General features: G+C 27.5%; 1 protein-coding gene across 8 annotated transcripts in view; it reads left to right on the top strand.

Moving 5' to 3' along the window:
* Positions 1-25,064, top strand: part of LOC130669557 (potassium/sodium hyperpolarization-activated cyclic nucleotide-gated channel 2) — a 185,714-nt gene that overhangs the window by 82,021 nt on the left and 78,629 nt on the right. For all 8 annotated transcript variants that reach the window (XM_057472521.1, XM_057472525.1, XM_057472524.1 and 5 more), the window contains 2 exons: positions 11,265-11,611; positions 13,952-14,222. In XM_057472521.1, coding sequence (XP_057328504.1) covers positions 11,265-11,611; positions 13,952-14,222 — 618 coding nt within the window. The remainder of the gene's footprint in view (positions 1-11,264; positions 11,612-13,951; positions 14,223-25,064) is intronic.

Below are 25,064 nucleotides of genomic sequence, written 5' to 3'. Positions count from 1 at the left end.
TTATTTTGAAGTTACATTTAATAAATATGTGGGGTAGAGGTACCATTTGTGGCCACTGCTCCACTTTTGGACATTTAATCCTTTATTTTAATTAATGGAAAAGTGTAAAATAAAATTTTTATTTTAATAGTGGGATAGAAGTATCTTCAAACAGATTTAAAAAATTGATTATGTTACTGGGTCTTTTACAAATTATTTTATTAGAATTTTGCAAGTGTCCAAAATTGGCCTTAAAGTGGCCAAAAACGGTACCTCTATCATATATGTTTACTTGAGAAAAAAGAAATTAGTATAGATCAAATTTTATCCCATACGAAAATATATATGCAGGCAAATTGCATATATGAGACATATAGGAGGCATATATGTCTTATATATGCAATTTGCCCACATATATATTTTTTTCGTACGGGATGACCTTAGGTACTTGGGTCGATGAGCGATTGAGGCCCATTTATATATTTATTAGGGTGTTTCAAAAAAAAAAAACAATTTTTTTTTATGGTATTCAAAAATTGAAAGCATAACTAAAAATAAAAATTTTGGCGCCAATTTGAGCTCTTCATAATAATATTAAGGTTTGCCTCAATCCATTTTTCTATTTTCCATTTAAATAACACGGGAAAAGAAATTTCTTTCTTTTTAAATTTTCTAGCTCACAAACCAATCAACGGATTTTTATGCACAATAAATATTTTTGTCAGAAATTGAACGCTCTACAAAAAAAAATCTTTTATTATTTTTTGATAAATCAAACTGTTCAAAAGTTATTTGAGCTTAAAGTCAAATTTATAGTAAATTTTGAGATCTTTTCACTTTTCCGATGAAACTATCAGTCTTATCACAAAATGTCATAGAGTTTTTTTTGTAGATAATTTCATTCCTTATAAATTATTACGAATAAAGTTTTTCGAAATTCCGCATTGTTTTCAATTTATTTTCACTTCAATGTCAAGCTTTTAAAAAAATAGATTTCTGAATGAACTTAGACCTGTTTTAAATAATATTAAAAGAATAAGTTAGTCTAAGCAAAATCTCTTAAGTGTGAAGACATCCTAGAGCGCGTATTTTGAAAAAAGGAAATGATTTTTATATGTTTAAATAATTCATTCATTTTAATTCACAAAGCCATGCTTCAATTTTTAATAGAAAATTCAGAAAAATTTGGTCTGAATATTTTTGAAAATTGAAACTGGCGAAAATAATTAAAATACATATTTATTTAAACAATATTTTTTTTTAATTTGATCAATCCGAGTTTACGTTCAAATCATACTCCAATTGTGGTTTTTTATATAAAAAAAAAATTGATATTAATTAACGTGAATTACAAAAAACGGAAAAGATAAAACAAGAGAATTATAAGAATAAGAAGAAGAAGAAAGAACAGATAGACGGAAGTATGTATGGGTTATGTAGTCTAGTGACCTACATACTGGAAGGCCCACATGCCACATACCCACCACATCTAAAAGCGAATACACGAATAGAAGTCAAGCAAATATACAGATTTAGCACAGTAGACATCTATTCAATCGATAGAATTTATATATAAATGTATGTACAGAATTACCAGATTTTACAGTCATACAAAAACGCCCGATTATAATATGAGAGATAAGACTCAACTTGATGCCAATAACTCTCAGTCGTTCTCCCTTATTTTCTTTTTTCTTCCTTTGTAAATTTAATTTAGACTGAATTTTCCAGACGACAAGTTACGCAAAGTTAAATTTTATAAAAAATTAATGCAACAAAAAAAAATTCAATAAAATTGGGTTACAGGAAGGCAAAAAAAGTCATTTTTCATAAAAAAGAGCATTTTAATATTTTATTTAATAAAAAATTTATCATAATTTCAATTTTATAAAATAAAGCTGATAAGCAAGGAGCCTACGGTAAACTCTGCCATCTAGAGAAATAACTTTGTAACATATTGAAAAATTTTCCAGGTAAAATAGAAAATATAATTCATGTTCCAACTTTAAATTTTTCCCAACATAAATAATATCCTGTATTATTTATTTGTCTTTTGATTTTGACTTTTATTTTTCTTAAACTTAACGTGACCTTTAGCGAACGTCAGCCAGAAAATTAATTGCCGTAATTGAAATATAAAATCATGACAAATTTACAGCTGCCTTACAAAGATAAATTTACAAACTTCAACACTTGACATAACAATGTGCTTGCATACAAACTTACACATTACTTTAACTAATACCTAAATCGATTAGCATTTACAAACTGATATAGATGCATACTTAAACACACATTAGTAGCATATCTATTTATTATTTACCCACATAGTTCGTCGTTAGCCATGATGACTCAATCGGTTACTCACCACCTACGAGTGTACGAGTTAATTTTCCAGCGACTTATTGTAAACTTGTGTCATTTTAATTTTTTTCTTCATAAAAAATTAATCATCAAAAATTGTGTGCTGACAACTTCTTTATTTATATATACTTTTAACTTATAATTTATTTTTAAACTAATGTTAAATTCCGTGTATTCAATAAAAATAATTTATTGATGCATTAAAAAATTATTAATAAATTTTTTTATTTTAAATTCTTACGGATAATTAACACAAGAAATATTACGAGTGTAAATGTAGCAGACATCAGACAAATTTAAAATTATAAATAAATAGAGTAAATAATTAATAAAATTAAATTTAAAAAAATACACATTTAAAAAATTTAAAAATTAATAAGTGTATTTTTTCGAAATATTTTTTTTTTAATTATTTACTCCATTTATTTATAATTTTAAATTTGACTGATGTCTGCTACATTCACACTCATGAAATATTACGAGTGTGATTGTAGCAGAGATTAAACAAATTTAAAATTATAAATAAATAGAGTAAAGAATTTAAAAAATAATATTTACAAAAAATGCACTTATTAATTTTTTAATTTTTTAAATGCGTATTTTTTAAAAATTTTATTTTATTAATTATTTACTGCATTTATTTATAATTTTAAATTTGTATGTCTACTACATTCACACCCATGAAATATTGCGAGTGTGAATGTAGCAGACATTAGACAGATTTAAAATTATAAATAATTAAAAAAAAAATATTTCGAAAAATTACACTTACTAATTTTTAAATTTTCTAAATGCGTATTTTTTTTTAATTTAATTTTACTAATTATTTACTCCATTTATTTATAATTTTAAATTTGTCTGATGTCTACTACATTCACTCATGAAAAATAACTTAAAAATTTTAATAAATAATTTTTTAAATTAAAATAACAATAAGTAATTGTGCAATAAGTAGTAAAAAAAAAAATGTCAAGTAGTCAAGAGTAAAAATGCGTCACTGCATTGTAAAGATCTTAATGCAGTACATCAGCATTTGCACTACAACTTTGTTGTTTGTCTGTACACAAAAGTAGTAACATCAGTATCAGCATCAGCACAGTTTCATCTAGATATAAATATATATTCATATAAATTTCTATATATATGTAATGCACAGAGTATTGAATTAAATTATACATATATGTAGATACAGATGTAGATGTAGAAATAGATATAGTGATAGAGATGATGTGCAGGGGTGCAAGATCTCACAGGTTACGAGGGACACCCACTCCTCCCTCTACTATTTCCCTGACGTCTTTGCCCGCTGGCGCGCGCGAATTGAACCCTCTCCATCTCCACAACCGCGGCGGTTACCGTAGCCGGTACTCGGTGCTGTCCTGCGGGCCAGGCTAGGCTGCGAGTTGATGTTACACTACAACCGGAGACAAGAGTTCAGAGTAGAATAACTCTTCGTATAGTATCAATCGGTTGTGCTCTCTTATATTACATACATATATATATTTACAACTGCAATTAGTATAACTATTTATTTTAAGAACATTAGTGTGACAATCAATCGGCCAGTGATTCAAACAAACGCACGTGTTGACTGATAAATAATCATAAATTTTACCTCTATCTACTGTAAATTCTTCGTATTTTTCTAATATCTTACAAATATTTAAATTTTAAAAATAGTTTTTGAGATTAATTATATATATATTTAAATAAATATACTACTACTGGTACTAAAATAGTTGAATATATATTCAAAGATTTAATTGTCCATTGTACAGTGTGTGCATGTGTTATATTTAGTGCCAAGTGTCGGTTAGTTAAAAGATTGTGGATTCGCGGAAATAAATAATTGTGTGATTATATATTTATTTATATATTTATCAATTACATTTGTTGGAGTACTAATTGAGGGACCATTGATCCGTAATTATCGAGGTACGATTACGATTCCCTGATTATTTATTTTGAAAGATAATCCGTGATATTCTTTAGTTTAAATTATAATTTAAATTGAACGGTTGTCGCTGCATGGGGTCAAGCGGATTTGGTGATCGTCGTTGAATAACCATTGACCATTAACGTGTAACTGGCTTTATATACATGCATATATTTATTTATATATGCGATAATATTATTTAGTGGGTAAATTTTCGATATCGCAGCTGTGCATACTGCGTCAAATGACTTTGATATAAAACATTCCAGTCTCATGTTACATTATATTTATATTTATATGAATATATATATAAATACTTGGAGATGTCATATATATATTTATTTTTATTATTGTTATTGCGTGGAAGAATGATGTGACGAAGAAACGAATGGAGTCAATGTTTATTTAATTTGTCTAGTATATTCTTAAATGATCTGTATAAGAGTAAAGAGTTTCGCATATACTGTCTCCTCTATACTCGTTTAGTTATTATTTTTCTCTTCCTCTGTATAATAATCACATCTCCCTAACACAACCAGTTATATTATGATTCATCATGATGTGTTGTACTAGCTATCGCAGCTGAGTCAAAAATACTGCGTCTATCAGTGGTTTTATAAACATATATACATATATATGTGTATGATTTTCCAGCAAACATTTTTTTATACGGCGCAAAATTATTAGTATTCTTAAAAATATCCCCAGAGTACAGAACATTAATTCAAATTTAAAATGCGCGGTAAAAATTTTATGAAACTTACCAATAAAACGGGAATAAACATTTTTACTGCTGATTGTTATAAACATGAAGAACTTGAAGAAATTTTGTTGAGAATTATATGGCCTAGAAAAAAAGTCTGGTAGAATAAGTCAATAAACTCAAAATTTAAAGTTCGCGGCATTTTTAAATGTAATAATAATAATTTCGTTTACTTATTTATTTTTTCAAAAGTTTGAAATTCCGTGTTCTATAAAACTATAGTATGATCGATAAGACCTGAAAAATATTTCAAGATAGCAATGCACGGAACGAAATATTTTTTTGTGCTACGGTAAATATTTGAAAACTTTTAGTGTTTTTGAGAATTGTAAGTAAGGGCCAAATTGTGATAAACTTTTTTAGCACGTGTTAAATAATTTCGGACGTTTGCAAAAGAAATATTACACAGGAAGAAAGGATTTCTTGGCGCAAGAAAAATTTTAAATTATGAAATGAACACAATAATTTTCTTATGACTAGAAATTTTTTCTTTGCCCGATAGAATTTTCGTTTTCAATTCTTAATGTGAAACCCCGAACGAAAAAAGTATATATCCGGGAAAAATTGAATATATGTCTCATATATGCGACATATATTCAGATTTGCCCGGGTATATATTTTTTCCGTACGGAAAAATTTCTTAGGGTCAGTAAAAAAATTTCCCAGGGTGAGTAAACATTTTTTTACTCCAAAAAATCCTTTTTTTTCTGTGTACAGTAAAAGAAATCCAACTATATGTTGACTGAAATTTTTTTCTGTAGATTACAACGATCAATGCTTTCTTTATTTTCCATATCAAGTAATATAAGCGATAGTGAAATCAAAGTAGTATACGTTATCGAGTCATTTATCAGCGATTTAATGCCACTTAACGATGCACATTCGGTCACGTTAATCAAACCACTAACCTCGATTTTACCATAAATTATTTTTGAAAAATTACAAAAATTGTTAGATTTAGATTATAACTTTTTTTTTTTACCATATTAGCATTTGCGAAGGGAAGGAATTGATGTAGAGGTCATTTTATACAAAAAAAAACTTTTTATTCAATTCTTTTGGAGCAAAAAATAAATATTATAATTACCTTGTGTTTTAGTATTTTATATCCAGTAAAACACTCGAGCTTATAATAAATTTAATTATAAAAACAACAAAGGTATAAGTTTTTGTTTGTTATTTATTTTTCATATATGTTAGTAGAATGCACTGAAATATGTAACTTTTTATTCAAACTTTGAATCAATACATTTGGATAAAAATAATGTCGGCGTACGACAAAAAATGGAAAATAATATTTATGTTGAATAGAAAATTTTTTTGTTACTTTGATAAATATTATTACTATTATTATTTTATTAGTAATTAAAATACATATCGATATGAGTTGGTTTATACGATACGACTTATAAATTAATGAAAATGCCCCGAGGATAAATTTATTGTTTTAACTTTGATAATTGCTGACGTTATCAACAATTGTACTTTGTTAAAAAGGTTATAATAAAGTTTTGATAATAGCTTTTCATGCTTTTAAGTATCAACATTGTAGTATTTATTATATATATACACAATAACTATTTTAAATAATAACAGTTATTAATATTTCTTACAAACTTGCTAAGTCTTAGAAAGTATAACAATTAAATCGTCTTAAAAAAAAATTCTCATCGAAATAATTAACAATTAAAATTATGATACTGAATTTGACCGACGTCTAATAATTTTTGGATTTTTTTTAAGCGAGAAATTATAAAAAACAAATTTCAAAAAATTGCACATATAGTTTTTTAAATTTTTTACATGTGCATATTTTTAGTTTTTTTTTTTTCTTCAAATTTAATTGTCAAAAAAAATCCAAAAATTTTTAATTGTCTGCTAACTTCAGGATCGCTTAAAATTTCTTATCACGAAGCTAATAGACAGTTAAAAATTTTCGGAGTTTTTTCTCAACGAATCAATAAAAAAAATTCGAAATCTGAAAATATGCACATGTAGAAAATTTTAAAAACTGTAGGTGCAATTTTTTCAAATATTATTTTTTTTATAATTCATCGTTTTAAAAAAAATTAAAAAAATATTAGACGTCGGCTAACTTTAGTATCATAAAAATTTACGGCACTGAAATCAGCCGAGGGCGAATAATTTTTGAATTTTGGAAAAAATATTTCAAAAAATTGCATCTATATATTTTTTAATTCTCTACATGTGCATATTTTTAGTTTTCTTTTCTGAAATTGAACTGCAGAAAAAAAACCGAAAATTGTTAATTGTCCACTAACTTTTGAATCATTGAAATTTAATCGATTTATTGAATATATATAGGTAATTATTTAATTACATTTTTATCAAAGTATTTTTTTGAAAAAGAAAAATATTAAAATTATTTTTCAAGAGATTTCCGATAACGTATTAATTCGAGGGTTATTGTATTGAAATTTGAATAGCATCATTTTAGTTTTGAATGGGTCATTTTTTCCTTTCTGTCGTAGAGTACACTACTATTTAAGTGCATACAATTGAACGTGAGGTGATTTCAAAGGTAGTTTCGGTTCGTGATAAAATCTAAAATGGAATTTCACTGTAATGTTGATGTCTTGTTCATCGTTAAAAATATTAATATATATTATATACTATTAATTTTTATTTCAATATAAATTTACTGCTCAATCATACATTTACTTTTATTATTTATTCATTTCGTAATTATATATATACCTATATATATACGCATAAAATAAAGATATCAAATTTATAATAACCGATATAAATTAAAATGATTTTTAAAATTGTATTTACTCAATGAATAATCCATCGTATATTATAATTATTATTTATATTATTATATTTACTCAAGTGTTTTTGTATATATTTTCAATGAAACAACCTTACTTTATCAATCAATAATATTTATCAGTCGTTAACAATAATAAATACTAACAAAATTTTTACTTTGATGTTAATTATAACACAAAAGCAATAATTAAGCTTATAATATGATAAATATTATTCAAGAGTTTTTAAAAATATTATTTTGCATTCTGCTCATGGAATTTTCCTCTTCATTAAATTCATATATTTTTTATTATTACTCTGTTTTTTTTATTTAAAAATAGTTATTTATTTTTATAAGTGTATCAATGGAATGAAATTATTCAAACAATAATTAAAATCAATGTGCATATGAGTTGGCTAAATTAAATATTTGTCGAAAAATAAACTGGGAGCATCGACTGAGAGTTTAAGATTTCTTAAAATAGATGCTGATGCCAACCGTTCGTTCAGGGTTAAACATTATGAATATATATATATATATTTATATGTATGTTATTAAATATATAAATGTATGTTGGTTACATATGTGTCATTAAATATATTTGTAGTTGCCGAAGATGGATGTTAACCCGTGGGAGCTTCCGATGTCTCTCTATTTTGGCCCTTGACTCTTAATTCTCCCTCTATATATATATAAATATATACCGTAAAAAATATTGTGTTAAGATCAACACAATCTGTATGTTGGAAACGGCCCATAAAAAATTTGTATTATTTTTTTTACACAGACCATTTATGTCAAAGTAACTTTTTAGTAGATTTCATAGAAAGCTATCTTTTGCATTTGTCCTCATGGTGGAATTTTCAAAGAATTTTGCCAAAGCCTATCATAATTCTCCGAGTAGTTTCCAAAAATACCATCGGTTCAAAAGTTTATATATATGTAATATAACGCGCCATGTTGCGACGATAGCGGTCATAATTTTTGACGGATCTTAATGAAACTTGGCACACTTATTCTATGAACGATTATCACGGTTAAGTTCGAAGATAAGCAAAATCGGTCAACTAGTTTAGAAATGGCGGACATTTGAAATTTCAAAAATAACGAAAAATCCTACTTTTTCGGTTGTTTTCGTAAATAACTTTTTAACGGCTATATCTATCCTTATTATGTAAAAAGAACTTGATAGCTGATAAAAAAAGCTATATTTTCCTCTTTTTATTTTTTGTTTTACGATAATTGTTCCACTTTTAATAAGGGTTCAAAGTCACATAATTGACTCATGTGTTATGGTGACAATGCCATTGTTTATATCTTTGAAAATTTTTGATGGATGATTATTAAATTATATATATATAAAAATCTACTTCCATTTCGAATGCCGAATGGCCTTTTTTATCTTATGAATGTTAGTTAACATTTTCAAAGTTTTGAAAAACAAATAAATTGAACATTTTGAAAAAAAAATTTAATGTATTAATTTAATACACTAGAATCTTTAAAATCTAGCCTGAAAATTTTGGATCAATTACATAATATTTTTTACTATTTATATATGATATTTTTTTTCTTTACTTTCCTCGCAGGTACATTAATTCTTGTCTTTTTTAAACCATATAATGACCTACTCAGGAGTTTTATATATTTTTAGAATCCTCAAATAACTTTAACATACTCGACTATCGTGTTAAAGTTATGTACGTATATATATATATATACATATATATTGTTAGTTAAAATCTAAAATATAAAATAAATTATTAATAGTTTAGTTCTGAAAAATCAAAAATTATATTCTGACGTGAAAGTAAAATTTAAAAAATTCGTTTGATCTCAACTGCAGGCGTGAAATTTAAAAATCCTTTCTAATCCGAGCTTGCTATATATATATATATATATATATTGTCGACCAAATAATTTAATTTGATACTCAAAGCCGTACTCGAGAATGCATAAAAGCCAACGTAAAAATCGTTACATTTATACAGTATATAAAGTACTTACGAATAATAAAATAGCATTGCGTTAAACAATAAAAGGGCGTTATGGTTTACTATAAAAGCACCTATTATTAAGAGCATAAGATGTTATGGTTTATAATACCAAGTTACTGTTGAAACATAAAAATTTAATAGTTGAAGAATAAAATACTAACTGTAATTAACAGATAAATCAAAATGTTAACAACATTTTTTATTTTTAAAACTTTAAAATAAATTTTTTATTGAATCACACAACCCGCAATAAATTTTTTTCCACAATTTAGTATCACTTTTTTAAGCTATTAACATTTGCAACTTAATTAAAACAATTGTTAATTATAAATTAAATCTATTATCCGATTAAATTTAAACAACCCGCCGTTTTTTTAGAACTCGTAAATTTTTTTTTACTACTACGGCAACGCTGTTGCCGGTGCGGGATAGAAATAGAAAACAAATATGGCTGCTCAGATTACAATACACCGGTTTTAGAATTAATTTATTTGTTGTAAGCAAACTAAAAATATTTAAGTAGTGATATGTTATCAAGTTCAAATCTACTAGAATCTAAAATACATCCAAGAATAATTTTGTAGATTCATTATATCTTTCAAAAGTTACTGTCTTTACAAGTTTGTTCTCAGCTTCATCGACGTCACCGAAAATAAAAGTTTAATTTTACTTTCTGATATGAATAATTAAGTTAATTCATGAAAAATCGCATCATATTTATTGATCAAAGCCCTCTCAATTATTTTTACAAGTTGATATTCTGTAAAAAAAACTGGAATAGTCTGGGCGGTGTAGGTGTTAAAATTTTCGGTGTTAAATTTTAACACCGAAAGCGGTGTTAAAATAACACCGCCGAAGGAGTAAATATTCCTTACCGGTGTTAAAAAATTTCCCGTTGTTAAAATATTTTACTTTGTAAATATTTTTGCTTACTCGATTACGAAAATTAAACAGTGTTTTTATTAATTAATTAAATAATTGGTGATTAAAATAGTGGGCGTAAAATTGCGTAATTTTTAAATAAATTACGTATAGCATAAATAATTATTCAAATAAATACACAGCAAAATTAAAGTTTCCTCCTGATAAAATTCATTAAATTTTCATATTTTTTTATATGTAATACATTCCTTTTTCTTTTCTATACATTCATATCTATACGTGGAATTTTTTTTTACACCGATTTAACACCAGTATTTCAACACCACCTACACCGTTGTTATTTCATGTTAACACCACGTGGTGTTAAATTGAGTCCTTTTTTAAACTATTTAACGTGAGTCTACACCAGAAATTTTCAAGCGAGTGAAACACTCAGCACTTTCACACCTAAGGTGTGCAAAAAATTATATTTTCATGAAATTAATTATTATTAATTGCTTTAATGTTTTACTAAACACATAAATAATAATGATTATCATTACTAATAAATAATAAAAAATGTTTCAGGGAGGGAGAAGGAGGTGGTGTGGGCGGGCGAGCCACTTCAGGAGGTGGCAGGCGAGCCCCAAGTCTTCGTCTGGTGAACGGCAGGGCGACCACGGGGGTTGGCCTGCACACCAGCAGCACCGAGTCCGTCCGTTCACCCCATCAACATCTCAGCCAGCCGCACGGCAACAATATCAACAATAGTTATTACAGTACTGGCAACAATGTATCCTCCAATAATCATCCGCGGTTAAATAAGGATGACAGCATCAAAATCAGTATCGAGAACACAAACACGTGCACCGACAGCCTCGTCACTGCGTTAGACGACGAGACTCTTCTCATTACCGATTTTCTTAACGATACAGGTGAGCTAAAATTTTTTTTACTTCGCTAAATATCTACTAACTATTTTTTTTTTTTTTTTTTTATCACTACTACTGTTATTATTATGCTAGTAGTAATTATCATTATCTTTATGCTCGAAGAAATTTAACGTAAAGTTTAGTCTAATTTTTTTTTTCACGCATCGCCGTTCAAATTCATACTCCGTGAAATAATTGTAACAATTCGCGTATGTATCCTTGTCACGTAAATCTTAATTTGTCGATGTTATACTTGTAAATTAAGATTAATGTGGAGAATGAAGAGATATTAGACCTTGGATCGTTACTGATAATGTAATTCTGTAAATTGACGGAATTCATGTACCAACATTTAAGAATTTCCGCGTTTAAACATTATATTTATTTTTTTAAATTCAAGATCAAGAATTACCCGCTATTATTATTTATTTTTTCATCCAATGACAAGTTAATAATTTTTTTTGTCACATTTATTAATATACATATAAAATTTTAATTGTACATGGAAAAGTTTTGAACTTTAATCAATAGATAAAATAAAATTTAAACACGTATTTCAATTATACAATTCTTTTATTTTTACAAACTAAAAATTCAACAAAACTGTTAATTAATAAATTTAATTTAAAACAATAATAAATATGAACTAATTAAATTCTAGGGTATTCAAAATTAATTAACACAAATGATGATTAAAAAAACGAGCGTGAGTGTAGTGTAAAAAAAATATGTGCATAAAAATGCGTGGGTAGTCAAGCGACTGCTGAGTAAAAAAAAACAGCCGTCGAAAAATCAAACGCGAAGATACGGAAAGTATGAAGGTTATAAAAGTACTCGGAGGATTTCCCGCTCAATTGACCTATCGTTTTTACGATCAGTAATACCTAGACTCTGTTTCCAATAAACTATCTTTTTTAAAAGTACTTGAGACCCAAAAATTTCACCATTAACGACCCGAGAGCAATATCCATACTCTCCGCTCAACAATTTATTTTTTTTATCCCAGAGGAATTCAAAACTGCTAGACTGTAAAAAATAACCGGGGTAAGTCCAGGCAGTGTAGGTGTTGAATTTTAACACTGATAGCGGTGTAAAATAACACCTCTGAAGGTGTAAATATTCTTTACCGGTGTTAAATTTTTTTTTGGAGTTGAAAATATTTTATTTTGTGAATATTTTTACTTACCTGATCACTCTCTAAATATGAATTAGCGAAAATAAGTGAATATTCACTAAATCCAAGTGCAAACCGAACCACTAATTTCAAAAAGTGGTTCGGCTGGCACTGAGAATTAGTGAATTTTCACTTATTTCACTTATTCATGTTTAGAGAGTACGAAAGTTGAACAGTATTTTTTTTAATTAATTAAATAATTGGTGATTGAAATGGTGGGAGTGAAATTGTGTACATGCAGAGAATTTTACGGTATTTTTTGCATAAAAAATTTATAGAAAAATTACTATACATAGTAACATGAAGACAGTATGGAATTATTGTACAAATTACCGATACTGTAGAAATTTAAAAAATACATCGAACAGAATTTACAAGGTGCATTGTAATTTTGACAAAGCAACAGATTAAATTTATACCAACTGCATACTAAATATTCTGATTTAACCTAATAAATTTTACTATGCAGTTGGTATAAATTTAATCTGTTGCTTTGTCAAAATTACAATGCACCTTGTAAATTCTGTTCGATGTATTTCAAAAATTTCTACCGTATCGGTAATTTGTACAATAATTCCATACTGTCTTCATGTTACTATAACTAGGGTAGAGGTACCGTTTTTGGACACTTTAGGGTCAGTTTTGGACATTTGAAAAATTTTAATAAAATAATTTGTAAAAAACACAAGACAAAATTAATTTTTAAAATGTTTTCAAAGATACTTTTAACCCGCTATTAAAATGGCAGTTTTATTTTACACTTTTTCATTAATTAAAATAAAGTATCAAATGTCCAAAAATGGAGCAGTGGCCACAAATGGTACCTCTACCCTATAGTAATTTTTCTATAAATTTTTGATGCAAAAAATACCGTAAAATTCTCTGCGTGTAATTTTCAAATAAATTCCGTACAACATAAATAATTATTTAAATGAGTACATATCAAAATTCAAATTCCCCCAGATAATATTCATTAAATTTTTATATGTAATACATTTTTTTTTTAATTCCGTGGAATTTTTTTTTACCCCGATTTATCACCGCCTACACCGATGGTATTGTATTTTAACACCGCTCTTTTTACACTGTACAATAAAATTAAAACTAATTCCCCGGATATTCAAAATGACAAATTACTAATTATAAAATTATTGTTAACCAAATTACAGGCAACGAGATGAATTACAAAGGCAGCGGCAAAGTCCACTTCGGAGTGGACGACGTGTCGCTCTATGGTACGCCGAAAGAAGAACTGGGCCCGGGTCTACCGGGCCAAGAAGTAAAGCAGAGTTTCTTAAAAAATCAACTGCAGGCGTTGTTCCAGCCTACAGACAACAAATTGGCGATGAAATTATTCGGTAGCAAAAAAGCCCTTATGAAGGAAAGAATTAGGCAAAAAGCTGCAGGTCACTGGGTCATACATCCTTGCTCCAGTTTCCGGTGAGTTCAATTCATGCCCTATACTCGCAATACGATGTAACTTCACACAAACTATACAGCTATGGACTACTAGAATTTTTATTCGTCGTTTTTACGCCGCTATATATACATATATATATTTTGCGACAGGTATACGAGGGAATATAAAATCTAAAACATTTACAATTCACTTACACATAAATATGTATAAACATATACATACACATGTATATCTACTGATGTATGGAGATATATATTATAACATACATACAATTTTTAACGGTCTTCTTTTCAAAGGCAGAAAACAGTTACAGTTTTAAAGTAATATCTCTCGCGTTATATTGTTTGTAACCCCGTGGCTATGGCTCTTGGTTGTCTGACCTCCTCTATTCTCTTTTCTTCTCATCTCATCTCATCTCAACTCACTCATCTAGTGTTTCGTCTGGTTGATTTAATACTATATATCATACATTCTCTCGGTTGAATCGAGACAAAAACTCGGGCAGCAGATCAACCGCGTAGAGAGTTATATATCCTCCCGAGATATTGATCTATCAGAGAGTATTCCAGTTCCTGTCAAAAGTTCAACCCTTTGGGATTAAGCCATATTCATATATATATTTTATTTTCATTTTTAAATTACATTTTTAATTGAAAGTCGTATGTTTAACTGTAATTTGTTACACAAATTTTTTATTTATTTTTTATCACTTGGGAATAACCGACTATTTATTTTTTGCTTGCATTACTTAGTTTTTATTTTGTTCAATTGGGTTATTTTTAAAATTTTTTAAAAGCTTCTCGAGATTTAATTATAGATTTTTTTTTCTAATGGACTATTTAAAGTGGCGGCTTTAAAAAATTTATTGTGTATAAAATTAAAATTTAATGATTATTATTTTTTTTATGGCGTTAACTAAAGATAAGATTATCTAAAATTGTTTAATAAAACGACAAAAGCATGCCAAGTTCACGCAATTGAACAAAATTACCTTGGCGCTTCCGTTAAAAGTCTTATTTAATTACCGTCATGTCTAAAACGACACGAGTTTAAGTATGGAGTCCATTATTCGTCCGGTGACAATTTACAATAATGAAAAAATCTAAAGTAATCATAAGAATTTTTTTTGTAGCTGACAATAAAAAAAAATAATAATCTTCCAAGTTGTCCGTTGATTACTTTTTAAATTAACATTCTAATACTTGATTTATTATTTTTAAAAACTGACGTAACAATTTAAAATCTCGCGTGTTGAACTAAAATTCATCTAGAGAAATAGAGCAGTGGCACTTTTACTCATAGTTCAACATGATCGTAACACTTATCTGTTGTTTCTTTTATACACGCTGTCATCGTTTGTTGGTTGACGTGTTGACGAGAAATTTCCGCTTATACCCTCATCTACTATACTCATTCTTACACTGTCATTTTATAATCAAACATGAGAATAAGACAACAGAAATATCTCATGAGTGTTTTAATCATCTACACAACAGATCATTTTTTTCATACTGAGATACGTCTAATCAAGAATTAATTTTTTAAAATTTTTAATTTATCAGGTCTCATTTTTTCTCACTTTTCAACCCATAGCCAACTCAAAATTTGAATTTTTTTCTATCAATTAATTTACCGTAAAATAAATAAATACTGAAGTTGCTGACGTCTAATAATTTTTAGATCTTTTCAGAAACGATAAATTATAAAAAAAAATATTTGAAAAAATTGCACCCATAGTTTTTTTAATTTTCTACATGTGCATATTTTTAGTTTTTTTTTTATTCGCAACTGATTTTTTGAAAAGCTAATCCGAAAATTTTTAATTGTCTACTAACTTTGAGATCATAAATAATTTTCCTATCATTAAAAAAAAAAAAAAAAAAAAAATATATCAATTGTAGACAATTGTCGTTTATAAATAAATATTTGTCATATATTAAATGAATAAAACGGATATAAACAATCAATCAAATGAATTAACGGCGTGATTTAAGTAGAATTAAAATTCAAGGAATTAAATTATGAGTTCTGGAAAAAAAATAATTTTGAATTGTCGCTGTTGGTGTATTGATTTAATGCTTGTCAATATAGATTTAATGGATTCAAGTTTTGTGTCGTATATTAGTTAGATGACATGCATGTACGCCGATAATGAAGGTGCGTTAGACACGATTATTAGCTGGAGGAGAATTATGGTATAGAATAAAGACATCACTTGTTCGTGTATGTTGTGTAAATTCTATAAGGTATTGTGTGTATGTATGGGTGTATATATACATTATTGTATGGAATATGTGTACGTGTATAAGCTTTCTCTCTCTGTACTAGCAGCTGGTCAGCTGTTGAAATGATCTCATAATAATCATCCGATTAAGCGGAAAGCTATTGTATGTATGCTACCTGCCAGCCAGTCAACCAGCTAGTGGGCTTTTAGACATATCCATACATCCGTACACACATACATGTATTACCCTCGTGTATTACACTATTCACCTCACGTTCTATAATAATTTGACCGTGTAACAATGTAATATTCAATCATTGTTATTATTATACTTGACGCAAACGATAACAGTTTAAATATACAAAACTATTTTCATTTTCAATTATTTTTATGTAGCTAAAGTTCATTCAAGTACTTGTGCTTTGAAAAATATTATCAATTAAAATAAAATTTTTTGAGTAGGGGTATATAGGAGAATTATTAATTCGCAATCAAAATCTACAAGAATCTGAAAAACGGGTGACTGTAGGCCAACCCCAAAACTTCCCGCTGGTTTTAAGATCCAAAAATTTTCAATTTTCATAGCGGGAAGTTTAAAAATTTACGCTTTGTAAACAATGGAAGTAGTTTGTTTTTATTTATTAATTTATTCATTTATTTATTAATATCAAACGCTAATCGGCTATATACACTGAGAAAAAAATACTATTTTCCAAACAAGAATTTCTTGGTTCAAGAAATCCGTTCAAAATATTTATTTTATTATTAATAATTATCAATTTCTTGAGGAAAGAGCATCAAATTTATTATTGTTATTATGTGAATTTGATTTTATATTATAAGTAAACAAAAGAATAGCTTTATTGGATCAAATAAAAATTATTTCCTTCAATTCTAGGAACTCTTAAGACAAAATTATATATTCTTGAAAATTATCAAGAATATATGTTCTTATATCAAATAAATGTTCTTAATAAAAGTATTTTTTTTTCTCAGTGTACAACTGGTTACAAAATATATAGTAATAAATATGAGGAAAACTATGATTTAAAAGGAGGAACGAATTCAATTATAATTCAACTTTGACTTTTTGATTGAGGAAAGAAAACACTTGATTAATTATTTAAGAGATTTTTAATATTTGAGTGAAAAACTGATAGAGATCCACGAAAAAAATCGATGTCCGAAATTGAACTCGTTGACTTGGTTAGCTATTCTATTGTACGGTCCATTAACTACGTAGTTTTTGTTAGATCTTAGCGTGTTAATTATTCGATTGCTCCTGAGACACGGTTTATTACAAACTATAGCAAAGCTTCCTAGTATATCAGGCGAATCGATCAATCCATTGATGATTTTATAGAAGAAGATCAGGTCAGTTATTTGTCTTCGAGTGGGTAGATTATTGATTTGAAACCAGGCACAAATCTTCAGCCCTTAGGCCTGATGAAATAGGATAGAATTGAGAAATTTACGTTGCACCGCATCCACTCTGTTGCTAAGTATGCTAGTAAAGTTTATATGACAATTATTTTTATTTTAATAAACAATATTTGGCTTGGAAAAAATTTTCTTAATTAAAGAAAATTGATGTTTATTTTTGCGAAAAGTAAATAAAAGAACGAAATAATTATTGAAGGAATGACAATAAAAAAAAAAAAAATAATTATCCAGTTGAGAAATATCAGATTTTTTTTTCTTAGTATTTGATTTTTTTTTCTACACATTTGAATACGAGTTCCAGAACTTAATTGCATGTATGAATAAAAAATAATTTTAATTTTCATGCTCGCGATAAAAAACTTATAAGATGACGAACATTTTTTCCAATCTTAAATTTTAATTAGTTTGCGCGCTAAAATTTTGAATATTTAATTAGACCTTTGAAATTATATCATTTTAAATTATTTTCCATTGACTTCTTCAAAAATTTTATACTAAAAAAAACTCTAATTCCTCTTGAATCTTTTAACATATAAAAATTATAACCCATTAAAGAATTGCTTCCAGAATAATTTTATGACCTTTCCAATAAAATATAAAAAAAAAAAAAACAATAAACAAGTAATTAAATTATTTTAATTGTGATCATTCGAATGTATAATTTACGATTCAATTAATAATGTATGCATCAAGTAATTTATTTTTTCAATACATGATGGAAAACTCTAGTGTAATTAGTACGCAAAACATTTATAATTAACGTCAACATTATTTATTTTTCCATTATAAATTAATCGCAATGAAAAGCTCAAATTAACGGAAATTATTTAAATTGTAATATTTAACATTTTGAATTAGTAATTAAAAAAAAAAATATATATATATATTTATATATAATGTAAATTTAATAAGCAAGATGAGATTGCAAAGAACATTCTGATGAATTTTTATCTTTTAGAAAAAATCAAGAGCAATTTAATATATATATACATAAAGTATAACATTTGTTATGTGGTTTGTAACCATTTCGTAGGGTCAATTAAAATGTCACATCACAAGTGCAGTCGTCATCTATAGATTCGCAAAATGTTGTGCAACTTGGTTGTCTATTCATTCAAGTCTTCATTTGATTTAACTATACACATATATTGTGTTTACTTTAAATACATTAATTTATCATTTGCATTCTCCCAACAAGTCGTCACGTTTTTTATTTAAATTAGACAATTCTTTATTAGTCATTCTACTCGCATACAATAACAAAATTATGTCAATTAATTCAAAGTCAAATTTAAACCGGGAAACTCGGGAATTATTAGGGAATTTTATGCAGCCGGGAAATAGCATAGAAATGTCAGGGAATTTTAAAAAGTATCCGGAATTTAATTGCGATAGTTGAAAATTTTGGAATTTCTCAATATTACACTAGTCAGAAAAATTAAAAAATTTTGAAAAAGTTTCAAATTTTTGTAATTTTAAACCGGCTGCAACTCGAAGGAAAATGGACATGAGACTGAACCCTGGTGAAAATTTTTGGGAATTTTCTCTGAAAAATTCAGAAGAAGTCTTTAGAACTTTGAAAAAGTCTTTAGAACTTTGGAACTGAGTTTTTCAGAGAAAACTCCCAAAAAATTTCCACCAGGGAAGGTAGCCGACGCCTATTAATTTTTGAATTTTTTTTTAAACTATAAATTATTTGGAAAAAAATATTCGAAAAAGTTGCACCTGTAGTTTTCAAAATTTTCTACATGTGTATATTTTTATTTTTTGCTTTTTCATAATTGATTTGTTAAAAAAAAAATCCAAAAACTGTTAATTGTCTGTTAACTTCAGGTTCATAAATGGTCATATAACAAATACTAAGAAGACAAATTGTAGCTTTGTGTCTAGTTTTTAAATCTGGTCTTGAATTTTTTTTATTATACACGATTCCGGAGTAACCCTCAGAAAATCATCAAAAAAAAAAAAAATCCAAATTTTCGCTTGTCTTTACTGGAAAATCGGAAAATATTAGGGAAATTTGAAATCATTTCCTTGTAGCCACCCTGTTAAAAAAAAAAAAAAAAAATTTGTTCAAATTTAAAACCACGTTTTAAAAATAATCATAAAGTAATACTTGGTTTATTTTATTTTTTTATTTATTTATTTTTATAACGTTCTACAGAAAAATAAAAAAAATATATTTCCGATTGAAAGCATACGTCGACAATCGAGGCACATTTGCATACCCTAGTCGTGAATTTATTGACGTACGTGAATATCGTGTGCTGTGGGATTTTCTTACCCACCTGAAAGGAAAAAAATGTCGGAAAGAATAGAGGTAAAAAAAAGTAAAATGATTGATCAAGTGAGTGATTGGGTATGCATTGTAAAAGCAAGTGGATTTACACAGCCTTAATATAAGCTCAAAGAATAACTCGAAGTTCTTAGAATAACTAAAGTGATCGGCCTTCAAATATATATAAAAACGTTTTCACTACAACACACGTTTAACGTCACTTGAAATCTTTTTATTCGTGATACTCAAAACACATTTTTCCAAGCCTCGGTTTTTTTTATTTTTAAAATCTCTCAATAACATCCTGTCTTACTATTTCACCGAAAAAATTCATTTCTTTTTTTTTTATTTTCAGCTAAAAATATTTTTCATAATTGAACGTAAAAAAAAAAAGTTTTTTTTTTTTTTACAAAGAAGAAAAATTTTTAATGCATTTTTGATGATAAGTAAAGGCATGAAAAGATTGAAAGAAAATATCAAATATTAATAGAAAAAATTTTTTTTTTTAAACTTTACTACAGTATTGTTGAAATAAAAATTATATATACATATATATAAACTTGATTCAGTTTTCAACACTTTTGTATATTATAGTAGAGTAGTATCTCGCCTGGTAGGTAAGAAATAGGAGTAAAGTAGGAAACTTATACGTTTTGAATCCTGAGTTTAGATTATTTAAGCACTTTTCACAATCTCTCGTTGGATGCTATCGTGATTCGCGGCAAGAAGTTTTTACCATCTTCTTTTACTACTTGAAGCATTCAAGAAGAAGAAGAAGAAGTAAAAAAAAAAAATAAATAAGAATAAAAAAATAAGAAACTAGTTTCTATATCCAGCTTTGCTTTCCCTTCACCCTTGAGTTCTTCTTCCAACTCAGTAATCGAAAATGTATAAGAGAAGCTGTTGTTGGTTGGGTGATAGCCGGTTTCCTTTAAAAAATTTCCACAAAGCAAATGGAGTAGATTAAGCCGAGAAAAATAAATCTGGAAAATGATAAAAATAAATATATAATTATAAAAGTTTTATAATAAACTTGAGTTTACTAGTTACTTTTTTACTTCTCATTTGTCGTTTGCATTTCAGTTAATTTTTAAAGAGTCTGCTTTTATTTATTCGTCGACTTGGCTCAAGTCACGATATGCTGTGTTCAGATAAAATATGTAGCGACTAAAAAGTTTAAGTGTCACTTTAAATGCTGATTTAGCAGCGCATTGACTCGTCTATATTTTCTGTCTGCGAAATAGTAAACGCGCGAATACGATGTTCGAACGTAATATTATTACCGAGCCAACGTATATTATTATGTTGTATGATATCTTACAGGCATTATATAACTCACCCTAATGCTGTCATACCGTCAAACAAGCCGGTGCTAGCCGACTGTTTAAATTCGCAAACTACGTAATGACTAGAACCCACCATGAAGGACAAGTCCGCATAAATTGTATTCTATATGATAAAATAGTATTAGCAATCTAGTGTAGGCTGGTTTCAAATTAAACTACTAGATGAGGATATACTGAATCGATTATTTAACGACATGCGATATATTAAATTGGATGGTAATTTGCTTACGATCAATGGATCTAAAATCAATTGAATTAAATATATTTTAAACTTTACGGAAGAATCCAATTTTCCTGCCGAGAATAATTTTTTCAAATAATAAATTATTTTTCTGTATTTGCTGTCGATAGAAAAAATTGCATAATATTATCTTAAAACTACACTGTAAAAAGAGCGGTGTTGAAATGGAAGAATACGGGTGTAGACGGTGTAATTTGGCGGTATTAAATCGGTGTAAAAAAATCCATGTATAGAAATTAGAAAAAAAAGCTATAGTTTAATTAATTAATAACAATACTGTTTAACTTTCGTGATCGAGTGAGTAAAAATATTCACAAAGTTAAATTTTTTCAACACCGGTAAAGAATATATACACCTTTAGCGGTGTTGAAATTTAACACCGAAAATTTGAACACACGCAGATAATTTTACGGTATTTTTTGCATAAAAAATTTATAGAAAAATTACTGTAGGGTAGAGGTACCATTTGTGGCCACTGCTCCATTTTTGGACATTTAATCCTTTATTTTAATTAATGAATAAGTGTAAAATAAAACTGCCATTTTAATAGCGGGTTAAAAGTATCTTTGAGTACATTTTAAAAATTAATTTTGTCTTGTCTTTTACAAATTATTTTATCTAAATTTTTCAAATGTCCAAAATTGGCCCTAAAGTGGCCAAAAACGGTACCTCTACCCTAGTCATAGTAACATGAGGACAGTATGGAATTATTGTACAAATTATCGATACTGTAGAAATTTTTGAAATACATCGAACAGAATTTACAAGGTGCATTGTAATTTTGACAAAGCAACAGATCAAAATTATACCAACTGCATAGTAAAGTAGAGCGATCATAAAGCACACCAGCGCTTTCGCGCTTGAGGTGTGCAATTTATGAGGTTAAATCAGAATATTTAGTATGCAGTTGGTTACTATGTATAGTAATTTTTCTATAAATTTTTTATGCAAATAACACCGTAAAATTATCTGCGTGCACCTGCACCGCCTGGACTTACTCCATTTTTTTTACAGTACTGTTTTTAAATTTCAAATTGTAGTGATTTTTATGTAAAAATATAAATCGTAATTGTTTTAAATAATTTAACCTTCATCTTAATACGTAACCTTGATTAATCACGACCTTTGGAGAAAGTGGGTCGATCATCAAAGCAACCTGTTTGTTTTAATCTTATAAATTAATCATCTGATGGACTCTGCCGATTACATCCGGCTCCAATTACTTAAAAAAAGTTCGATCATTTGATCATAATTTACTTTATATTTAAATATCGTTAATTAACAGCACCTTAAATAATTATAAATTCTTTCACATCTTTCCATATAAATACTCATTCGTAAAATCGTCTGTACGTTTAATGAAACCGGTTCAGAAAATCAATACGCAGTAAAATGAAACAAAAAAAATTTTTATTTCAATTTTATATATTTTATTGAATTAAACTTACAAGTCATGTGGAAATCTACTTTTACTATTAATTTAAAAATAAATGAATTAAAAAAATTTTTGAAATCTGATAGAAATCCAGTAAAATAATTTAATTCATTTAAAAAAACAAAATAAAATTAATTGACTATTTTTTAAAATTGAATGATAAAAATGATAATAATCTATAATTATATATATAAAAAAATATATTGTTATTAAAATAATGGCTTACAAATCGATTATTAATAATGATTAAATCCTTTGGCATCAGTGAGGCTTAATTAAAAAAATAATAATTATAAATTATCAGGCATAATTAATCGTTATATAATGAATAATGATGCGCTTATAATAATTATTTATTTAATGTCATTTATCACGTTTATTTAATCATAAAACCCATTGGATCGTTTATAATAATATACTCACATTTCAACAATTTGCGTGTCATATTTCCGAATATATAAATGCAAAGCTCTTTGAATATGACGTTTTATATGACACTTGACACTGATTCCATTTTATTGTTGCTAACGCAAACTTATTTTTCCTTTAAACAAAACTTAACATTTTATTATTCATATCTTTATCTACATCTACATCTACTTATACATGTATGTATAAATTTATTGAACAACAATTTTATTATTTAATACTGTAAAAATATTTTCCGATTATAGCCGAGATAAAGCAATAAAAGATTGTCGCGACATAAAATATTTATGTGATAGCTATTGAATGCCGCTAATCAATATAAATTTTTCATACAAAATACTAAAGTATAAAACTGTCTCATACATAAATCATACGGTGGTTATGGTTATGTATGTAATGTAATGTAATGTAACGTAAGTAGAGCTTGTGCTGATGGAAAAGTATTCATGGAAGACATACGTTAAATGAAGCTGAAGCTGGCAGCCTAATCTAGCAGCCAGACGTATGAGGCCAGGGACGGGAGAGCAGTAGGGCCCCGATACAAAAAAAAAATTCTAATTTTTAAAAGTAATGCTAGATGGCAGTATCACAGCTAAATAATATTAAATACAAAAACTAAAGTCTAAAGCTAGTACAGTCAAATGACTTCAGATACGAACTGAGGTCAAAAAACTTAAAACGTTTTGAAGTCGTGTTGAGTTGTTTGAAACAATGTAAATAACTGAAAATAAAAAAGTTGCTACTGGAAAAAAAAGTTGTAGGATTATTTTTTGTAAACAAAAAACGCGTCGAAAATACAAAATTATAAACAAATAGCCATAACTGTAACAATTATTAACATTTTTGCATATATAAGCATACATTATTGTAGGGTATATAAAGATGCTTCTTTGAGCTCTAATTGAGCTCGATAGCTCAACTTGCAGAAAAAGTTGTTGCAAAATAAATTTTATTTACGATTTTTTTTTTTTTTTTTTTTTTTTTTGGGAAAAAGTCGTATCAAAAAAGAATTTGAAAATAATTACAAAAAGATAAAATTGTAACATTACAAACTTTACAATACAATTTTTTTAAAAATAACTATTTATTTTGAATTTTTAAACCGCGCGAGTTTTTCGTTCAACTAGCACTTGATGCCCAAGCTTAAGTGGTTCTCAAAGCCCGGCTTGACGAGATACGCCAGCGCGGACGCACCGTAGTTGCATTGAATAGAGATGCACTGCAAAAACCGCTTGAGCTCGCAAACAGCGAAAAGTTTTGGGGCTGGCCCGCAGGGTCAACCGATAGACTGATTTTTTTTTTTTTACAGAAAGTACTCAGTACTATACCGGAGAGTTGCTACTGCTATATTGTTTTTTTCGTGTAGTACTCAATCACGTCAGTTATTTGTATATCTATATTTAGTAAAATTTGGTAAATATAGATATACATATACATGAATGATCAGGTATTGGGTCTCTTACGTA

Source organism: Microplitis mediator, chromosome 6 (assembly GCF_029852145.1).
Source record: "Microplitis mediator isolate UGA2020A chromosome 6, iyMicMedi2.1, whole genome shotgun sequence".
NCBI lineage: Eukaryota > Metazoa > Arthropoda > Insecta > Hymenoptera > Braconidae > Microplitis > Microplitis mediator.
The sequence above is the reverse complement of the archived record's forward strand: the minus strand, read 5'-3'. Positions and strand labels throughout refer to the sequence as shown.